The sequence below is a fragment of the Bidens hawaiensis genome, unplaced genomic scaffold (genome assembly GCF_021521415.1).
Source record: "Bidens hawaiensis isolate Kalapana, Puna unplaced genomic scaffold, B.hawaiensis_p1.1 tig00043320_1, whole genome shotgun sequence".
Lineage (NCBI taxonomy): Eukaryota > Viridiplantae > Streptophyta > Magnoliopsida > Asterales > Asteraceae > Bidens > Bidens hawaiensis.
The window spans coordinates 21715-39665 of NW_027497676.1; the positions used below are offsets into that span (position 1 = coordinate 21715).

Consider the following 17951-nt stretch of genomic DNA (forward strand, 5'->3'; position numbering starts at 1 on the left):
GGGGGATGGCGCGGGCAGAAATGTAGAAGAATTCCTGCTTCCACGCGCGAAGACTGCACTCGGTGTCGCAAATCTTCAGACCCTTAATACGGGTCGTCAGGGTGTACCACCCTTGGATGCACCTCCAGGTATAGAAGGTCATCAGGCGGTCCACATGGGGCTCGATGCCCAAAATCCGGCACACCCACTCAAAATGGCGAATCTTGGCGATCGCCATGGGGTGCAGCTCGGTCAAATGGACACCGTGCCTCTCAAGGACACGGTAAACAAATTTTGTCAATGGGAATCTAAGATTCCCATAGACAAAAAATGCAGCATAAACCCCGATCTTGCCACTGGGGGCATCGTACACGGTCTGGTGGGATTCAGGAAACTCAGGCTCGAGATGATCGAGCATGAACTTCCTGACAACATACCGGTACTGATCGCCGGGCAGAGCACACTGGCACTCACCAGCAGTACCCCTGTCGTCAGCTATAGCTTCAGCATCACGAGAGGACATTTTTGCAGAAAGAAGAGTGATTTCGGGAAAATGCTTGCCTGAAAAAGGGGAGTATTTGCCGGAAATCACTAAGAAGAAGAAGAAGAGTGAAAAGTGTGAATTGCAAATAACCCTCTCCCCCTTTATATAGTAATCGCAATTAGTGCGGTGAATTTAATGCGGAGGAGAGAGAAATCAAAGGTGCAATGAAACTATGACACGTGGCAAAAAGCAAGCTGGCAACAGCTGTTGAAAGGACGTGTGCCAGTAATTTCGCGGCCACGCGCCCGAAAAATCATGCCCACGCGCCTGAAAAAGCGACTGGAATGACCATGTTCTGTCACGTCACCATAACTTCCCGCACGTCCTGACACAGTCAGAAGAAACCGTCACACGACGTTTTAGATGTTTGGACTGTTCTTATCCTCACCAACCTTTCGAATTTCAAAATTCAAAATTCAAAAAGATTCAAAAGTAAGCGGGAAAATACCCCTTACCTTGGCAACCAAGTAACCATAAGACGGATGCGGGTACAGTGTTAAGGCAAAACCTTCCACATACCTAGCATCCGCAGGGAATTGAAGCCAAGAATACCCCGGCAACAAAGTAACTATAAGACGGGTGCGGATACAGTGTTAAGGCAAAACCCTTCACGTACCTAGCACCCGCAGGGAATTGACGCCAGGAGTACCTTGAAAGTAAAGTAACCGTAAGACGAGCGCGGGTACAGTGTTAAGGCAAAACCCTTCACATACCTAGCGCCCGGCAGGGAATTGAAACCAGGAAGGATCTTCTGGGCAATGCTTGTGGAAACGGAAATAACATCCCCGCATAGCGGGAACGTCGAGAAATACATTGTTTGAGGCTCCAGGATGGAATTGGTGGTTTAAACATAATTGATCACTATGTTCAAAACCACTAAAACCTCAAGGAGAATCCACACAAGTGAGACTCAACGCTCCTGACTTGCGAGAAGGTTACATACCTACCCGCATCATACCCAAAGATCAAGCAAAAAAATCGGGAATTTTTGCAAGTGACATTAGGAAACCCGCGGGAAGAATCCCCGCGGAGAACCTTAAAACTAGAAACCCTTTTCAAAACCCCTTGCTTAAAGTCCAAAAGTTCACCTCACTTTATTAAACATTCAGGAGAAGAACATTGGACTGGGGGGACTTGAAGAGGTAGGTCCCAGCAGAGACCAGTTGGTCCCGCAAGACTCACCTTGAACAGGGACGTCTGCGCAAAGGCCATCTGCTCCCGCAGGACCCACCATGCTCATAGGATCTTACGCGCAGTACACAAGCTGAACACGCAGGGAAAGCCTCCCAATGGTGAAGTACCCCGCCTGTTCCCGCAGTTGCGGATACAAGCCATCAGGGAAGGCTACCCGCAGACAGCAGGGCTACACGCACAAGACACTAGCTACTTCAGTAGTCACATGAAGGAATGAGCAAGGCGGGAACAATCCCGCCTAAATGAGCCAGTCTGATTCTGAAAGATCTTTTGTACCATACCTACCAAGGTATGGATAGGACAGACGATCTGACCAGAACAGCCCATGAGCCAATCACAGGGTGACAGCTCATCGACAACAGGGCGAGGAGGAGCACCCTCTAGTACTGTTTGTCACTATTAGCCGCTGCCTACTCACCAACCCTTACTGAGGAGCATGCGCGGCCTACAGTTGGTGGAATAGTGTTACTGTTGGCCGTAACCTATTCACCAACCAGCATGGCCTGCGTACAATCCACAGTAAGTGGGACGTGCATAATCTACAGTTGGTGGAATAGTGCAGCCGACTTTGTTACTGTTGGCCGTAACCTACCCACCAACCAGTATGGCCTGTGCATAGTCCACTGTTGGTTGAACAGGAATACTATTCAGCCGGCTGTACCTTCTAGGAAACCTACCTTCGGCTATAAATACTCCAATATCTTGGAATGGTAAGATCATCTGCTATCCAGTTATCTAGCAATCTCTTAATATACACTTATATTCAGAGCAACCTAGTCTGATTCTCACGCCGGAGGGTGGTCACAAGGAGGAACCCCCCCTTCTCAGTGACGAGCTTACGGTGTTTGTTTTGCAGGTCTCCTGAAGAACAGCCTTCTCAGCTAGACCTCATCCGTGGGAAACATTACTTAACCCCCAGATTATCTATAATCTGTACAGGGTCACTTAGTGTTTCTTCACATACGGGGAACCTTTCAAAACCAATTACACTAAAAATCGTGAAAAATAATACATTCAAATTTCATAATATCCATTACATTAAAGGTGCACAAGTTATTTTTTTTTTTCCGGAACTGTGTAAGAATCAATTTTGGGTATGATCAACAAATGTCAAAACCGGGTCGAGTAGGAACCAGTTCTAGGTATAATTGGATATTTTATCTTAATTTTCGGGTTTCGTCCCGTTTCGAGTTGGGTCGGGTTTTGACTGGGCATTTCCGGTTCCATGTACGGCTCCGAGGAGAAATCTACTACCAAGTCGTATCCAAGGGTCATATACGAGTAGGAACCAATTCCATATCAAGTCCGAATCCAAGTATTTTATGCACCTCTCATTAGGCTGCGGTTGTCCATTTTATGGTTGCTTCATCGCAGCCGCTAGCCACGTCATTGGCACACCGTGAACGACAATGCGACGGGGCTTCTACGAGCCGGGGCGAGCCTGGTCGCGGTTGGTGAAGGGAGAAGAAGGAGAGAGAGTACATAGAGAGAGTGTAGAGAGGGATAGAATGGAGGGATGGATGATGGAGAAGATGTGAGTGTTTGGTAAAAATAAATGTGTTTGTTTATGGCAAGGGATCCTTTCACACCACCCTAGATCTTCATACACCATTTTTGGTCCTATACGGCTCGTATAGGGCTATACGGTCGTATAGGACCTGAATCGTGTCAGAGGTTGTCTGCCATCGTTTATTGTGCCTCGTATAGGCATATACGGCAGTATAAACACTTTTTTTAAAAAAAGAAATGATGACCATATATACAATATATGTGATTTATATGGGTCGTATTTGGCTCGTTTATAGACACTTTTTAAAAAATATATGATGACCATATATATAATGTATGTTATTTATACGGGTCGTATTTGGTTCATTTATCGTAACGGATTTAAATGTTGAGCTCAAGCTTAGCTCGTCAAAAGCTCAAGACTGTCTAGGCATATTTGTTGCTTACATATAATAAAAATTTTGAGGTTTTTTTAACATCTAGTCAATATACATTAAAATAAAAATGCACCCCAAAATTTGAGGTTTTTTTTAAATCGTTTTCCGGCAGCGATTAAGGCAGTCTGAATGTTTCTGCAAATGTTTTCTATACGGTCGTATAGCCCTATACGATCGTATAACTTTTATTTTCTATACGGTCGTATAGCCCTATACGACCGTATAGCTTTTATGGTTTTGTCTGAATGCAATACGAGACATTTAATGCCTATACAGTCGTATAGGCTGCAAAAAGCTGTTTTTTTGTCCCCTTGTCAGGCATGTATACCCTATACGAGCCGTATAGGCATGTGGGGGTGGTGTGGGAGGATCACATCCCTTGTTTATATTTATATATTATTAAAAATCTAGTATTATATTAAGTTTTATAATAATTACACTATTACACTAATACTAATATAGTAAAACTAATGCTATTATAAAAGTTATCTTTTAATATAATTATTACTGTTTTAAATTAAAAAAAATCATAAAATTTGCTGAAGCCACCGTTCGCCTGAACCACAACAGACTTATGCGACATCAACGAGTGTTCAGTCAGCACTGCATGACACAATATTATTAGATGAATTAGAATCTAAATTTCAACTACAACACACAATCTTAGAGCATTCACATCAGGTCCTTTAAAATATTTGTGAGAGAAATCTCTAAAAAGTTTTAGAGAATGGTAAGTGGTCGTGAGTAGAGAAGAGAGAAAATTTAAAGAGATGGGTAAATTTTACTGTTCATCCTCTATTTATTTTTTTAATATATTTGAAAGTAGAGGAGAGATAAAAAATAATGATAAAGATGTAAAAAATTAATATTTAATTGTATATGAGAGAGAAAATGTAATGTCTTTTATTGTAATTATAGAGATAAAAATGAAGAATTTGATTTGAATGCTCTAACACAACAATAGTTGTCAAATCACCCATAAATACTTTAGTCTCTTCCTATCCGTTTAACCGGTCAATTATATAGTTTGGTATATGTTCCTTCATAACGTGATTTTGTCACGTGCAGATTAATAAATTAATAAATAATAATAATAATGTGACCACCAGCTTCAAACACGTCATCATCTTCCTCATAACATAACTTATTATTATTATTATTATTATACCGCCACAACTACTCCTTTGACTCCATGACACGCAACTTTCATAAACACACATCTCATCATCATCATCAATAATAATATCCATATATCCAATAATGGCCACGTCAGCAACAATTCACCACCGATTACAGTTACCTCAACCACCGCTTCCAATGACGTCATCACCGTCATCGTTCAGCTTCCTCCGCCGCTGCCTCGGCGTTCAGCTCCGGCGACCGGTGCCGCCGATCCGGATGACGTCACTCGTTAGGGCGTTCTCTTCGGATGAAACGAACGAGATTCGGATTAACGGTGAGAAGGTTGTGAATAAGCCTCCGATATGTACGGCGGATGAGTTGCATTATGTTTCGGTTGAGAATTCGGATTGGAGGCTGGCGTTGTGGCGGTATTGTCCGAGTCCGAAGGTAGTTTGTTGACGGAGATTGAATTTGGTTGTGTATTGGTTTTGAATAATTTGATTTAGGTTTAATTTGCGTGTTTGTTGATCGGAATGTGTGGATTTGTTTACTAAGTGTTTGATTTCAGGTGATTTGTTAACTTAGATGAAGTTAACATGTGTATTGCTTTTGATTTTAGGTTTTTTGTTGACGGAGATTGAATTTAGTTGTGTATTGGTTTCGATTAATTTGATTTAGGTTTGTTATGCATGTTTGTTGATCGGAATGTGTGGATCTGATTGATTTGTTAGTAGAAGTGTTTGATTTCAGGAGATTTGTTGACTGAGATGGAATTCAGTTGTGTATTGCTTTTAAGTTTAGGTTATGTTGCATGTTTGTTGATTAGTGTGTGAATTTGTTTGATTTCAGGTGATTTTTTAACTGAAATGAAATTCGGTTGTGTATTGGTTTAGGTTTATTATGCATGTTTGTTGATCGGAATGTGTGAATTTGTTTGATTTGTTACTCGGAATGTTTGATTACTACGGATATGAAATTCAGTTGTGTATTGATTTTGATATTTATTAGTACATGTTTGTTGATTGGAATATGTGGATCCGTTTTATGTGTTAGTAGAGGTAAAAATGCTTGATTTTTGTAGGTAAATTGTTAACTGAGATGAAATTCAGTTGCGTATTGCTCGTGATTTAGGGTTTTTTTTTTGCATGTTTGTTGATTAATACGTGGATCCGTTTACTTTTGTTACTCGATATGTTTTGATTTTATGTAATTTGTTAACGGAGATGAAGTTTGGTTGTGTACAGAACTGTTGATTTTGATTTAGGTTCTTTCGCGTGTGTGTTGATTGGAATGTGTGGACCCGTTTGATTTGTTACTTGAAGTGTTTGATTTCAGGTGATTTGTTAATGGATTTGAAGTTCAGTTGTGTATTGCTATTGCTTTTGATTTTGTTTAATTTTGCATGTTTGTTGATCGGAATGTGTGGATCTGGTTGATTTGTTGCTTTAATTGTTTGATTTCAGGCTGTACGAAGAAAGCATCCGTTGTTGCTGTTATCAGGTGTTGGAACAAATGCGATCGGATATGATCTCTCACCTGAGGTGAGTTCGTTTTTCTATCATGTTCATCATGTTCCTCTTTACCAATCGATTAGCGTGTACCGTTGTTGATGAGTTTGCGCATATGATTATCGAGTTTTGCTTTTTTAAATTTCTCATCAATCTTGATTCATGCCTGTGTGATTAAGTAATCAATTTGTATGAATTTAGAAGTTAGCTTCAACAGTTCAGTAAGAGTTAAGGATTTTAACCTCAAAACAAGTCATCTAGTGCTCAACATTCACAATCTATGGTTTACGAATAAAAGCTAGGGGTGTAAACGAGCCGAGCCTGAGCTTGACTGAGCTCGAGCTCAGCTCATTTTGACTTACAAGAGCTCGAGCTTGGTTTGTTTAGAGCTCTTTTTCAAAAGCTTGAGCTTCACTCATGCGTTGTTTGTTAAAACTAGGGTTAGGCCTAGGCTCGGCTTGTTTATTATTTATTAATTAAATTATATACAGTTTTTAATCAATTTTATATGTTTTGAGAAAAACCTTAAATGGGGTTAAGCTTGGCTTGAGCTCGTGCAGTACCTTAAACGAACCCAAGCTTGGCTGTGCAGTGTGACATTAATACATAGACGTCCAAAAGAGGTAAAACTTAAAAATGCATGTGGCTCGTTAAGGCCCAACGAGCCTAAACAAGCTTCCCATACAAGACTCGAGCTTGTTAACTAGACGAGCCTTATTTGAGGCTTGGGCTCGGCTCAAGCTTGAAAAAGCTCAGCTCGTTTCGAGTTTTTATCGATCCGATCACGAGTAGCTCGGCTTGTTTGCACCCCTAGTGCTATAGCAGCTGTGAATTTTTGGATCGATGCAGTATTCACAATCCAGGGTTTATGCTTTCAACATTCACAAATAAATTGGTCTTTAAAACTGTATAAAATTTTGCAGTCTTCATTTGCTCGGCATATGTGTGATCAAGGATTTGACACCTGGATTCTTGAGGTTAGAGGAGCTGGTTTAAGCACACAAGCTACAAATCTCAAAGAGATTGAACAATCAGCTCATGAAATATCTAATCAAATGGAAGCTGTTTCTTTATCTGGAGCAGAAGCTATTACTTCACAATCTTCAAACAATAATGAAACTAACCAACAACTAACCGTATTACCAACTGTATTTGAGGAGTCAGTACTTGTAAACAAGTTAACTGAAACCCTAATAACGCTATCAGATAGAGTATCTGGCTTGGTAGGAGGTTCTTTTCTAGCAGAACGGTTTAATGACATAAAGAAGAACATTCTAAGTTTGTTAGAAGTAAGACAAGACTCTGGTGTTGTGAACCAAATACGGGATTTGAGTCAAAAGCTGATTAATGTTATTGAAGAAGGTCAACGTTCGGTTTCACCTCCGTTGTTTGACCTGCAAGAACGCTTGATCACAACTATGGAAGATTTCCAGAAGCAGTTGGATATGATTGTCAAGTTTGATTGGGATTTTGATCATTATCTTGAAGAAGACGTTCCTGCTGCGGTGAGGTGACATGTTTTAATTTTGTCTAGTTATATATTTTACAGAACATCAAATAAAGATATAATAATCAATCAATCAATCAATCATACCCAGTAAAATCCCACCGACAGCAGAGCTATAGGTAGGGTCTGGGGAGGGTGGGATGTAGGCACACCGTACCTCTATCCAAAGGAATAAAGAGGTGGCTTCCAGAGAGACCCTCGGCTCTAAGAACATGTGTATGAAGCAAAAAAAGGAAATCAAAGTTTAACAGTTATATAAAAAACTACTACTAATTATAATAATATTAATAAAAAGGTCACAGTTTAACCGCAATATAAAAGCTAATAATAATAATAATAAAATATGTAAAGGAAATACCATTATGGTATGTGACCTAAATAAGTTAAGTCTAAGCCCTAAGGTATTCAATTCTCTCTAAAAATCCTTAACTTTAATTCTACTTCTCCACGAATTCATATCCTCAACCATGTCCTCGGAGAGGTTTAGGTCTATCAAATCATGCCTAATCCTCTCATCCCAAGTCAATTTCGGTCGTCCTCTACCCCTCCTCCCCTCTATAGTAATGTTTTCTACGGATCTAACAGGATTCGTCGTCTGTCTTCTCTTTACATGTCCAAACCATCTCAATCTCCACTCTCTTATCTTGTCTGCTATGTTCGCCACCCCTAATCTCTCGCGAAGCACAACGTTTCTTATTCTGTCTAGCCTTGTGTGCCCACACATCCAACGTAGCATTCTCATTTCTGCTACCTCCATCTTCCGCACTTGTGCCTTCTTGATGGCCCAACAATCTGTTCCATATAGCATTGCAGGTCTAACTGCCACCCTATAGAATTTTCCCTTCAGATTAGTCGGGAAACTCTTGTCGCATAATATACCTGTGGCTGCTTTCCATCTACACCATCCTACCTGAACTCGGTGGGTCACATCACTGTCTAATTCCCCATCGCTCTGTACAAATGATCCTAAATACTTGAACTTCGTTACCTGCGGGACCACCTGCCCTTCAATTGTGATGTGTGCGTCTTCACTGTCGTTTATCTCACCAAAATCACAGTGTAGGTACTCCGTCTTAGATCGGCTAATCTTTAAACCTTTTGTCTCTAAGGTTGTTCGCCACTCCTCAAGCCTCATGTTTAGATCTTGTTTTTTCTCAGCAAGTAACACAATATCGTCTGCAAACATCATGCACCACGGGAGAGTCCCCTGAATCGACCTTGACAACTCATCCAAGACTACTGCAAAAAGAAACGGGCTCAACGCTGACCCCTGGTGAAGACCTACCTCTACAGGAAAGAGATCAGTATCCCCCACTGGCGCACGGACACTTGTTTCACTCCTGGTATACATATCCATAATTATCTCTATGTATTTCCTGGGCACTCTTCTACCCTCCAAGCACTCCCAGAGCACCTGTCGTGGCACACTGTCGTAGGCCTTTTCTAGGTCAATAAACACCATATGTAGATCACGCTTCTTCTCCCTATACTTTTCCATTAATCTTCTTATAAGGTGTATTGCCTCTGTGGTGGAACGCCCCGGCATGAAGCCAAATTGGTTGACCGTAACCTGAGTTTCTCGTCTAAGTCTAACCTCAATCACTCTTTCCCATAGCTTCATAGTATGACTTAGTAGTTTGATTCCTCGGTAGTTACCACAACATTGGGCGTCTCCTTTGTTCTTATAGATAGGAACTACAACGCTGCTCCTCCACTGGTCTGGCATCTTACCTGATTTGAGAATACTATTGAACAGAGTAGTTAACCACATGACTCCTTCCTCCCCCAGACACTTCCACACCTCGATGGGTATGTTGTCTGGGCCAACCGCCTTAGACCTTCCCATCCTCCTAAGTGCGTCCTTCACCTCTTCTCGTGTGATCCGTCGGCAGTAGCAGTTATTCGATTGTTGTCGATGAAAGTTTGTGTTGTCATGTTCTTCTTGGTAAGCTCTCCCATTGTTAAAAAGATTGTGGAAGTAGGTTTGCCATCTTAGCTTGATGTCCTGCTCCTTGACCAGTACATGCCCATCTGTATCCTTTATGAACTTCACCGGTCCTAGATCTTGCCTTCTACGCTCCCTGGCTTTGGCAATCTTAAACATAGCATGTTCCCCCTCTTTTGTTTCTAGACTTTCATACATCCGTTTAAAGGCCGCCTTCTTTGCTTCCGCCACTGCCTTCTTTGCCTCTATCTTGGCCGTTTTGTAGTTGTCCCTCAAATCCACTCGCTCCTCCTCATTCGTGCACCTCATTAGCTCCCTAAAACATCCTTGTTTGTCCCTTATCTTGTCTTGCACTGCGTCATTCCACCACCAAGACTCCTTATGCCCACCTAACTTTCCTGTTGTGACCCCGAGAGTCTCCTTTGCTACTTGGATGATCTTTGTCTCCATAGCTTCCCATATATGAGTTGAGTCCCCATTTAGTCGAGCCCGCGTATGCAGTATGAGTTTATCCTTAAACAGAAGGAGATTTTCGTCCTTCAAATTTCCCCATCGAATTCTCGGTGTACCTTTCTTCTCTCGAACAGTCAGCTTATTTCTGAAGGCTATATCAGTCACTAGTAGTCGATGTTGAGTCACAACTGCCTCCCCAGGTATGACTTTGCAGTCCTTCCACCAACGTCGGTCTCCTCGCCTCATCAAAAGGTAGTCAATTTGCGTGTCGCGTCCGCCACTGCTAAAAGTGATTAAATGAGAATCTCGTTTCCTAAAAAAAGAATTTATAATACCTAGGTCATGTGCCACCGCAAACTCTAGAAGATCTGTTCCGGTCTCATTCCTATCACCAAAACCGAAACCCCCATGTACGGCTTGAAAACCATCGTTAGCCTTACCAATGTGTCCATTAAAATCACCTCCTATGCAAATCCTCTCCCCCCTAGGTATGCCCCCTACCACTGCGTCTAGGCAATCCCAAAATTCTCTCTTTTCCTGATCCCCTAGGCCTACATGAGGCGCGTAGGCGGAGACTACTGCCACTACTTCCTCTCCTAGTACTAATTTCAACACCATAATCCTGTCATTATGTCTTATCACCTCCACCACACTAGTGTGTATTTCCTTAGCCACTAGAAACCCCAATCCATTCCTAGCTCCATCAGACCCCGAGTACCACAACTTATACCCATTACACTCAGCCCCTCTATGTCCTTTCCACTTAGTCTCCTGGAGGCATGCTATCTGAACCCTACGTCTTTTAAGCACATCTACCAATTCTAACAACTTACCATTTAATGTTCCTATATTCCAAGAAGCCAAACGCAATATACGCTCCCTATCTTTACTCTTTCCTACACCCCTCGATTCAGGACATGGTCTCAGGTAATAGTCATGGTTCCTACGCTCTATGGTTGCAACTAATCACACAAACACAAGCAATAGAACACCAAATCAATAATAATAATAATAATAGTAGTAACAAAAACTAATAATAATAATAATAGACACACGGCACACAGTAACAGATAAATTGGACTGACTACTCTAGCAGCATCAAGGCCTATTGCCAACAAAAATAAAAGATATGAAACGATCTCACCGGGATTTTAGCAAGTCACCAATATTGAAACCGGGACGAGACACCGTGAGCTAACGAGAATAAGCTAGAAACGTGACACAATCTACAACCCTTGAGTTTCGGCGGCGGCGGCGTTGAGCGGCGGCGACGGCGGAGCTCCGGCGACGTGTTACGGTGGCGGCAGAGATATAATAATCTTATAAACAAATAGATGGAATATATAAAGGCTCATACTCAACCCGAAGATGGTAAATTGGTTGCTATTGGACACTCCATGGGTGGAATTTTACTATATTCAATGCTATCGCGATATGGTAAAGTTTCAAATCCCGTTGTTTTTATTATATTAAAAGAAACTGAATTATGAAATAATACTTAGTTTCGTAATACTTTAATGATTAAGGCTATGAAGGACGGGATCCCGGTTTGGCGGCCGTTGTTACTCTGGCATCATCACTCGACTACACGTCTTCAAAATCATCACTCAAGTTACTCCTACCACTTGTAAGAAAATGTTTTGGTGTTATTTGGAGCTAGGGGTGTAAACAAGCTAGGGATGTGCATAAAACTGAATCAACCGACCCATAACCAAATTCATTGAACCTATCCAAAAACCAGTGGGTCGGTTTTGACTTTTTCCCGAAAACCGAAATTAGCGGATTTCACTTAGCTCATCAAACCAAGGAGTGGCTACTAGATAGACAATTAGTTCCGAGACTAAGAGAATTTCACAGTACTGCTATAACTATAGGGGGAGAAATTATCATAAAATGAGTGATTAGGCAGATTTTATCGGTTATAGTTATTCTTATATTAATAACCGATTTTAATAACCGTCAAAACTCAACCGACCAACAATTTAGTAAACCATGATTAAATCATTAACTGACCTGACCTACTACCTTAACTGATCTGTAACCTAAGAAATAGTAAAAGTTTTGCAAATGTCACATGGTAAAGCTCACATTGTTCAAGCGAAATGTCTAATAGCAAATTATTAAGTGGTTAAATAATTTCAAGCCCCAACTTTTAGGCCCAATTACATTGTTTTGGTCTATTTTAGTCAGGTGGGCCCAACATTTTATGACCAGGTCTAGTTCACGTTAACAGACCCATAACTGAACCAAATCAACTTGTAAAACCGATTAGTCATAACCGGTTGATTATAATCCTCTGGTTAACCGATATTTCGGTTATGGTTGCTGTTTTGGGTCGAAACCAACCCAACTGAGCCATGCACACAGCCACACACCCCCAAGACAAGCGGGGCTTAACCGAGCCAGGTGTTGGCTTGTTCAGAGCTCTCTGTCTAAATCTTGAGCTTTGCTCAAGACGGTTCTTTTATTATGTTTTAGTTATTTACTTATACACATATATGATTAGTTTTATATATTTATAGTTATAATTTTTTATATAGAAAACAATATATGATACTTAGTTATATTTATCATAATAATATATATAAAGATATTTATAATGTATTAAATATTAAATAGTATATGCGTTTTTACAATGTATTATATAGAAAGTAATGTATTTATATAGAAAACAATATATGGTATTTATCATAAATGATAATAATTTATGTATTTTTACAATGTATCAAGTGGTTATATATTTATACAAGTTATCAAAATTACGTTCGAGTCCAGACTCAGGATTTTTTGAACCCGGCTCTATTCGAGCCTTTAGCTAGCTGTTCTTGAGTAGCTTGCTAACACTTCTGTCTGGCCAATAAACCGTAGTAAAATGCTATTTATCTAATTATTGTTTGCAGGTTGATCCGGCACAAATCCTTAATGTGCCTATTGTTCCTTTAGGCGCAATGTTGACAGCTGCTTATCCTCTTACATCTCGTCCTCCTTATGTATTATCATGGCTTAGTCATATGATAACAGCACGAGATATGATGGATCCAGATTTACTAAAAAAACTGGTTCCGAACAACTTTTGTAAGTACTGAATGCACACTTGTTTCACGTTCTTTTATATGGGTTTCATGTTGACAACATTGGTTTAAACTTGATGCAGGCATGATACCTGCTAAACTCTTGTTACAGCTGGCATCGGCTTTTAGAGAACGTGGTTTATGTGACCGAAGCGGGACTTTTTTCTACCAAGACCATATTAATAAAATCAACGTCCCGGTTTTGGCTATTGCGGGTGATCGAGATGCAATATGTCCCCCAGAAGCCGTACAAGGTATTTATTGTGTTAAATTCTTTTTAAAGTTTGAAACATTCTAGAATGTAGTTTAGGGTGTAAACAAGCCGAGCCAGATAGGGCCTAGGGGGGTGTAAACGAGCCGAGCCCAAGCTCGAGCTCGTTTAACTTATGAGAGCTCCAACTTGGCTTGTTCTTAAAGCTCGACTGCTCGAGGTTGCGTCATGATTCGTTTTTCAAGCCCGAGCTCGGCTCGTATATTTTTATGAGTTGATTAGTGTTATTTATAAATATTTTTTGTATAAATTTTATCTATACTTTTTTACATTACATATATGTATTATTATAATCTTATTCTTATATATTAATAATTATTATATATCTAATGTAATAATAAAAATTATATAAATAACATGGTCGTTTAGGCTCTTGAGTCGGCTTGAGCTCAATAAGTGACACTCGGGTTCAGGATCGTTTATAAAACAAGCTTATTTTCAGGCTCGAGCTCGTTTAAGCATGGATTGGTTCGAGCTTTTAGTGAGCCAATCTTGAGTAGCTCACAAGCTGATCTCATAGCTCATGGCTGGGCTCGTTTACACATATTACACCCTAAATGTAGTATAGAAATGTTGGTTTCTTTTGACATTACTTGGTTATTTTGATTTGAATGAGCAGAAACGGCAAAGCTGATTCCTGAGAATTTGGAACCCATAAAGTTTTTGGTGAACCGGATGGCCCGCATTATGCCCATTATGATCTAGTTGGGGGCCGACTGGTATTTCTTCCAACCTTCTCGCCTTTTCAAACAATCGAAACTAGATACTTAACTATAACAAAATGCAATCAACGATATGATATTTGGATTTTAGATAGCCATCTATGCAACTGATTAAACGGGCTGTGTTCACGGTTATATATAAAATAGAACATTATATTTTTTAGTTATAATAATAAAATAATAAAATAATAAAATACTCTTAATGGTTTAATTGCAGGCTGTGGATGAAGTATATCCCTGTGTAATAGAATTTTTAAGTGGTCATGACCAGAAATGATTATGTATTTATAAAGTAATGTAGATAGCCTTTAAATTAATGTAATAGTAAGGTGTTGTATAAAACCATTTGAGTGTGTTTTTTTCTTAAAAAAAATTATTTTAGCAATTTGCGATCAGTATACTTACGTATGTTGTATTAACGTCGTTGATGTATATTACTTATTTCGGTTAATGCATTATTCGCCTTATGTATCAAACTACAATATTTGTTTCCCGGGGTCTATCTCTAAAATCTATATCAGGATTGCTTAGTATGTCTATTTTGTATAAAGTATACATAAAAATAATGGTACAAATATTCATATGCATCTGAAGAACAAACAAGCAGTTCAGGGGTGTTAAAAACGTTGCTGACTGAAGCAAGTTGTCGGTTTTAGATCCGAACAGTTCGGTTCATTGTTTGTTTTCATCGTTTGATGGTTTAACAGTGCGTAGGGTTGGCACCTGTCCGGGTTAGGGACGTGTATTGAGTAATCATGGTTCCCTACTCAATTTGCGTGTCGGTTGGCACATGGTTCCCTACTCAATTGCTATGTTGGTTGGCACCTGGCTGGGTTAGGGACACGTGTGTAATTACATATCCATACTCAATTTTTAAAATTGGGTTCGTTTCTTATTCAGGGTTTGATGGTTTAATGGTGCGTAGGGTTGGCACCTGGTCGGGTTAAGGACATGTATAAGTAATCATGGTTCCCTACTCAATTTGCGTGTCGATGGCACAAGGGCGGGTTAGGGACATGTGTTAGTAATCATGGTTCCCAACTCGATTGATATGTTGGTTGGCACCTGCCTGGGTTAGGGACGTGTGTATAATTAAAGTTCCATAATAATAAAATCGTGTTATATTCTCAATATTTGTTGGGTTTACCTTGTATTTTTGTTGAAAATTACTTTTCTAAAATTTTATTTAATTTTATTACCCAGTAAAATAAAAATATGAAAACTAAAAGTTATCGGAATATTAGATATATTTTATTACCCAATGACATGAAATTAAACAAAAACGTCTACGGGTAGTCGGGTATGGGTTAAGTAAATGACTATGTATACTTCAGGTAACTGAGATATGTATCATCTAATATCATATCCGTTTCTTATGTTATTTTTTTTAATATTATATCTTGCACGGTCCCATCACTGAATAACAGACTCCATCATGTTCGATATCATCATTAACTAATGATGGGGTCTGATTTGAAACTTAAACCGGAACTCAGTTTATGCGTGATAACTATAATCTTAAAAATATTGGCACAAACAAACGTATATATAATTTTTTATCAATTAAAAAGTTAATCATGTCAATTAGTATATATATATATGATTATGTATGTAACGTTTACAAATTTTTTATGTAACTTCTGTCATGTACTTCTATTTACATGTCAATCTTGATATATAACATTACAATAACAAGCTTTTAAACTAGACAATTAAATCAATCACACTTATTTTCGTTTCTTTTCCTTCACACCACCTCTTGGGATCTTTTTCAACACTTCAGCATCAAATCTCTTAAACATCTTCATCGCGTCTTTCCTTCCTTTGCTAATAAGATGATCGATCTCCTTCTCATACTCTTCGTACAATGCCGGTAAAGTCCCAAGACATATGGCACCTACATTCAAAGAAACCGGTCTTATCATAAGATCAACTTCTAATGTATAACATATGTTTCAAACCTCAAAAGTCAAAACCGACACTTACAGAAGAACAAAAGATTCAATGAGCTGAAATGGTTTCCAATAACCGAAGTCATCCACAATGCCCCAATCACCTATAACATAATCATAGTTTATATAGAATCAACGAAAATAAGTTTAATGTTACCGGAAACAATTTCTATAGATAAATGTACTTACCAAGAAAAACTCGAGAAAGTTTTCCCCACTCGAAATCTCATAAAACCGAAGTAAAACATAGTTTAGTTTCCGATACAACCATCTGAAAGAGGTTTCTTGGATCGTTATCTGGTGGATATCGGGAAGATCCCTGGTGGAAATTATATTTAGATATATTAATTAAATCATATTGGTTTTTGAGTATAGAATTAAGTATATGAGGTTAATAACATTACCAATCGGTGAATTTTGCTGCGGTATATGTGACGAAGACCATCAACATGACAAGGATCGTGATGTGACAAACAAGAGAAACAAAGTTGTACTCGAGTACTTCAAAGAGAAACCATATCATTGTAAACCCTAACAGAAGTGCTGCGGACACGCTTTTATTTCTCCATAGAAGAATGTCCGCAACTATAACATACATTCAATCTCGTGTCAGTAAAAAGTGAAACATATTGCTAAAGTGAGTATTTGAACCACAAAAACTATAGCTAAAATTATTTTTACTGATTTTCTCGGCCAAAATCACGTCATCGTTAATCTATATTGTGATCGGTTTTAGCAACTGAATTTGTCTCCAAATTTGTGATCGGTTTTAGCAATATATGTTTTCAGTTTCTATAAATTTATATAAATAGATATCAACTTTTCTTTTCTTTTTTTACATAAATTTATAAAACCATACAAATGATCCAAATACAATAAAAACAAAATTAATAAAAAGCTAAAATATATTTGTTATGTAATGGTGACAATGAGATGTGTTTTCTTCAAATGTTACCTTGTCCTCCTCCAAGTGCGGCATGCAACGATCTTTCACGTCCAAACCATTTACCGCTTACATGGTCATGATCGTCGCTGTCAGAAGATGTATATATCGGCATGTTAGTCACGATCAGACAAAATGTCGGTTCGGGTGTTTATATGTTTGTGTTTTGTTTGGATTTAAAGAAAGATGCATAGGTTATATAATCAAGCTAAAGTGTTCTAAGCTTTGCATTCAAGAAATCTTTAGGGTTGGAAGAAAGGCATGACTTTGTGATGACTTTCCTCCTCACAACATGACCAAAGCTAATTAATCGACTTTATGTTTTTTTCCTTAACAATTCATTTTTATATTTTAAGTTTTTAACTTTAATATTTTTACATTTACCTATATCTATATCATCTAATAAATACGAATCTCTATTGTCACCGGTCATTTCCATATCCACTCTCACAATTCCTTTTTCGCATTTCTTTCTTATTAAATACATCTGTCTTTTTAATAATAATGATATATTTTTAAAGTAAATACTAATTATAAAAAAAACCGCATTGATTATAAATTTTCTTTTAGTAAAAAAATGAATAGACGAACATAAGATTGAATATATAAATTAAGATAATTGTGAAGATAAATATTAATGAATATATAGGTTTTTAGTTTTCTTGGTTAGGGAAAAACACTTGAAATATCCATTTAAAGTTATTATATATATATATATATATATATATATATATATATATTTCTAGGGTTTGGATCAAATACAGATGAATTAACGTGCTAAACGTGAGAATCCA

The 17951-nt window shown here is 38.6% G+C and overlaps 1 protein-coding gene and 1 pseudogene across 2 annotated transcripts; one reads left to right on the forward strand and one right to left on the reverse strand.

Moving 5' to 3' along the window:
- Positions 1-4844: 4844 nt before the first annotated feature.
- On the forward strand, positions 4845-14942 carry LOC143594203 (uncharacterized; annotated as a pseudogene). The gene is made up of 9 exons (XR_013146282.1): positions 4845-5232; positions 6249-6326; positions 7217-7798; positions 11533-11635; positions 11725-11825; positions 13099-13273; positions 13353-13523; positions 14160-14259; positions 14480-14942. The product of XR_013146282.1 is annotated as an uncharacterized LOC143594203 (transcript).
- Positions 14943-15891: 949 nt separating this feature from the next.
- LOC143594200 (reticulon-like protein B9) lies at positions 15892-17400 on the reverse strand. Its single transcript, XM_077073574.1, has 5 exons — positions 17170-17400; positions 16619-16799; positions 16404-16533; positions 16249-16318; positions 15892-16159 (listed from the first exon to the last, which is right to left on the reverse strand). The coding sequence occupies exons 1-5, from the start codon at positions 17270-17272 to the stop codon at positions 15990-15992; spliced, it is 654 nt and encodes a 217-aa protein (XP_076929689.1). The 5' UTR covers positions 17273-17400; the 3' UTR covers positions 15892-15989.
- Positions 17401-17951: the final 551 nt, after the last annotated feature.

What these genes read in the sequence shown, in the direction of transcription:
- LOC143594200 (XM_077073574.1), bottom strand. Translation starts at nt 17,272, where the DNA reads ATGCCGATATATACATCTTCTGACAGCGACGATCATGACCATGTAAGC. An exon ending in CGCACTTGGAGGAGGACAAG is followed by an intron (nt 16,800 to 17,169) that starts GTAACATTTGAA and finishes TGTATGTTATAG; the next exon opens with TTGCGGACATTCTTCTATGG. An exon ending in GCAGCAAAATTCACCGATTG is followed by an intron (nt 16,534 to 16,618) that starts GTAATGTTATTA and finishes AATTTCCACCAG; the next exon opens with GGATCTTCCCGATATCCACC.